This window comes from Cupressus sempervirens, chromosome 3 (genome assembly GCF_028749045.1).
Source record: "Cupressus sempervirens isolate cs-2001-9-10 chromosome 3, ASM2874904v1, whole genome shotgun sequence".
Classification (NCBI taxonomy): domain Eukaryota; kingdom Viridiplantae; phylum Streptophyta; class Pinopsida; order Cupressales; family Cupressaceae; genus Cupressus; species Cupressus sempervirens.
This window is the reverse complement of record NC_143120.1, coordinates 666446668-666449487: the sequence shown is the minus strand read 5'-3', so window position 1 is coordinate 666449487 and position 2820 is coordinate 666446668. Positions and strand designations below refer to the sequence as shown.

At 31.9% G+C, this 2820-nt stretch overlaps 1 protein-coding gene across 2 annotated transcripts; it reads left to right on the top strand.

Annotated features, from left to right (window-relative positions):
- Nucleotides 1-287: 287 nt before the first annotated feature.
- LOC149568467 (putative anthocyanidin reductase) lies at nt 288-2080 on the top strand. 2 transcript variants are annotated; one of them, XM_089821395.1, is made up of 5 exons: nt 288-499; nt 590-756; nt 1026-1272; nt 1353-1566; nt 1659-2080. In XM_089821395.1, the coding sequence occupies exons 1-5, from the start codon at nt 370-372 to the stop codon at nt 1819-1821; spliced, it is 921 nt and encodes a 306-aa protein (XP_089677521.1). In that variant the 5' UTR covers nt 288-369; the 3' UTR covers nt 1822-2080. The 2 variants fall into 2 exon arrangements, with proteins under 2 accessions (XP_089677521.1, XP_089677520.1); XM_089821394.1 differs by having other exon boundaries at nt 900-1272.
- The last annotated feature ends 740 nt before the right edge of the window (nt 2081-2820 follow it).

The following is a 2820-nucleotide window of genomic DNA, read 5'->3' as shown; positions in this document are numbered from 1 at the left end:
TGCTGATTAGGCAGGGACTAATAACAATAATAAATATCTTGCTCAGATTTCTTGCCCATATGTAGACTTTTTGATCAGACTCCTATTTCAAATAGGACCAATTATTTCTACAATTGTCGCTATCCTATTTCACCCCATATAATTGACTATCTTTTTCTCTTATCATACGGCTGGAGAGATATATAGAATCATCCAGAACGAATGACTTTGAATAGCAGATGGGAGAGCCGTGTTCAAGTGCTTTACTCCCAACTACAAAGGGTAAAGAAACCACCATTATTTTGAGCACGCTTCAGTAGAAAATAGACACAATCTCTGCTTCTTCATCTTAAAATTTTACGCTAACAATTTTCTCAAAGTAGAAATTTAATGGCTATGAAAGGTAACAAAAATATAGAACAAGTGTGTGTGACTGGAGCAGGGGGATATATTGGATCATGGCTGGTGAAAAATCTACTACAAAGGGGTTATACCGTGAATGCCACCCTTAGAAACCCAGGTATAACTTTGTTCTTGAATACAACACTATATTTAAGAGTTGCATATTAAATTGTTCCAGTTGTATATATGGTTTGATGATATCATGCAGGGGACGAAACAAAATCCGGGCCCTTGTTGAAGCTACCCGGGGCAACCGAACGGCTTAAGCTCTTTAAAGCTGATCTATGTTTAGAGGGCAGCTTTGATTCAGCAGTGGAGGGTTGTCATGGAGTATTTCATGTGGCAGGTCCAATGGATTTTACAAAACCCAATCTGGTAAGCACTTGAAATGACTCATAAGTACCCCTTTATTCTCAATAATACTTAGAGACAGTTTTACAACATTTTCAAAAGTCAATATCTATCCAAGTATTTAAATATTTTTGTAAACACATGTGGAATGGATGTTGTTTTTCAAGGATGATTTTGTTGTACCTGCTGTAAATGGGGTGCACAATGTTATGAGAGCCTGCGTAAGAGCTAAATCTGTTAGACGTGTAATTTTCACTTCATCATTTTTTGCTGCTTCTCCAATGAATGAAAAGGGGGAATTCACCCAGACATGCCTTGATGAAGGGTGTTGGAGCCCCGTTATTTTTCTCAAATCTCAAACAACGAAGGCAGCTTGGTATGTGATAGCTAAGACCTTGGCAGAAGAAGAGGCCCTTAAATATCACGGGCCTAGTAATGAAATTGAAGTAATAAGCATCTTACCAGGTTTGGTGATTGGGCCTTGGCTTACAGATACAAGTGGTTTAACATCTGCTCAAACAATCTTAGCTCTAGTAGGAGGTACAAATATTTGTGTTCAATTGTAGTTTTTGTATCATTCTCATGTTTCATCATGGTTCTAACATGTCCTAATTTAATAGGAAACGATGAATTTTATGAGCTTCTCAAGTTTTCCGATTTCGTCCTGCGATCTATACCAGTTGTTCATATTGAAGATACATGCAATGCCCACATATTCCTGATGGAACATCCCAATGCCCAAAATCGCTATCTTTGCGCATCTGATTCTTTGAGTCTCAAGTCTCTCAAGGATTTTGTTGCTAAAAAACATGTACAGCTCAAGAATCATATCAAGTAAGGAAACAATTTTTCATTTCAACCATGCAAATCATAGCGCTTCTCAGCCCTTATAAAATATTCTCATTTTTTTATCATATTTTGCACAGGTTGGATGAAGATAATGGGATAGGGACAATATACCTGCCTGTTTCTTCAAAGAAATTGCTGGATATGGGATTCTCTTATACGTATCATCTACCGGAAGCTATTGATGATACCATGGAATGTGTCATAAAGAATGGACTGTTGAAAGATGTAGTTGACAAATAAGATATATGAAATAGGAAAGTACGAAAGAGGAGGGAATATATTTTATTTAAATTATTGATATATAAATTATATCACAATGTGATTTTTTATTAGCGAGAGGTTCTAGTCTAGAGGCTTTAGTCCAAGGCTCTACAATTAGTGTGCGACTTATTAGCCGAGAGACTTTAGCTTAAAAGCTGTACAATTAAAGTGAGGCTTATTAGAATTGGTGCAGATAAATTATAAATTTAAATAAAACTTTATGAAACACTTTCAAGTATTCGAAATTTAATAATCAGAATAAAAAATTATTTAAAAGACATTTATCTGATTTTTATTTCTATTTAGATTGATTTTTATGTATTTCTTATTAATTTGGTTCTATGTTGCAAGAGTATTAAAAAAAAGATAAAAATAGAAAATAATATTTATATAAATGGAATTAGAATTTATGTTTTAATATAAATAAAATTTAAACAGATCATTTTTTTTTATATTCTATTGTTTTAATTGCATTCATGTGTGAAATTTCAATGAAAAAAGTTTTTAAACTTTTCAGAATACGTTTCTTAAAAGATTTTTTTCCTTAATCATTCTTTTTTTTAAAAATGTATATCTATTTTGAAAGATGCTAATCTAATTTGTATTTTTATTTATATTAATTTTGATACAAAAAATAATATCAAATCTAATATAATCTTTCTTAGTTCATGAAATTAGAATTTGTTTCTTTAATATAGATAACTTATAAGCAATTTTTAGTTCCTACGAAAGGCAGGAAACTATAGCATTCATTGCACTGCTATTTTGCAATTAAATTGTCCAATCAAAAGTATTTATTTTTCACAAACTTTTTCTTATATATAGTTTTGATGTATTTTCATATTGTATTAATTTTATTATTCAACATTTATGTCTAATGTTATTGGTTGCAGCCTGCTACAGTCAGGAGGAAGGTTTGATATTTTTGTTAAAAACTAATTTTTTCTCCAAAACTTTATAGCTGATAAGACAATTCAT

Coding starts and splice junctions, on each gene's coding strand:
- LOC149568467 (XM_089821394.1), top strand. CDS start 370: ATGGCTATGAAAGGTAACAAAAATATAGAACAAGTGTGTGTGACTGGA. Junction 757..899: donor ATTTTACAAAACCCAATCTG/GTAAGCACTTGA, acceptor TTGTTTTTCAAG/GATGATTTTGTTGTACCTGC. Junction 1,567..1,658: donor CAGCTCAAGAATCATATCAA/GTAAGGAAACAA, acceptor TATTTTGCACAG/GTTGGATGAAGATAATGGGA.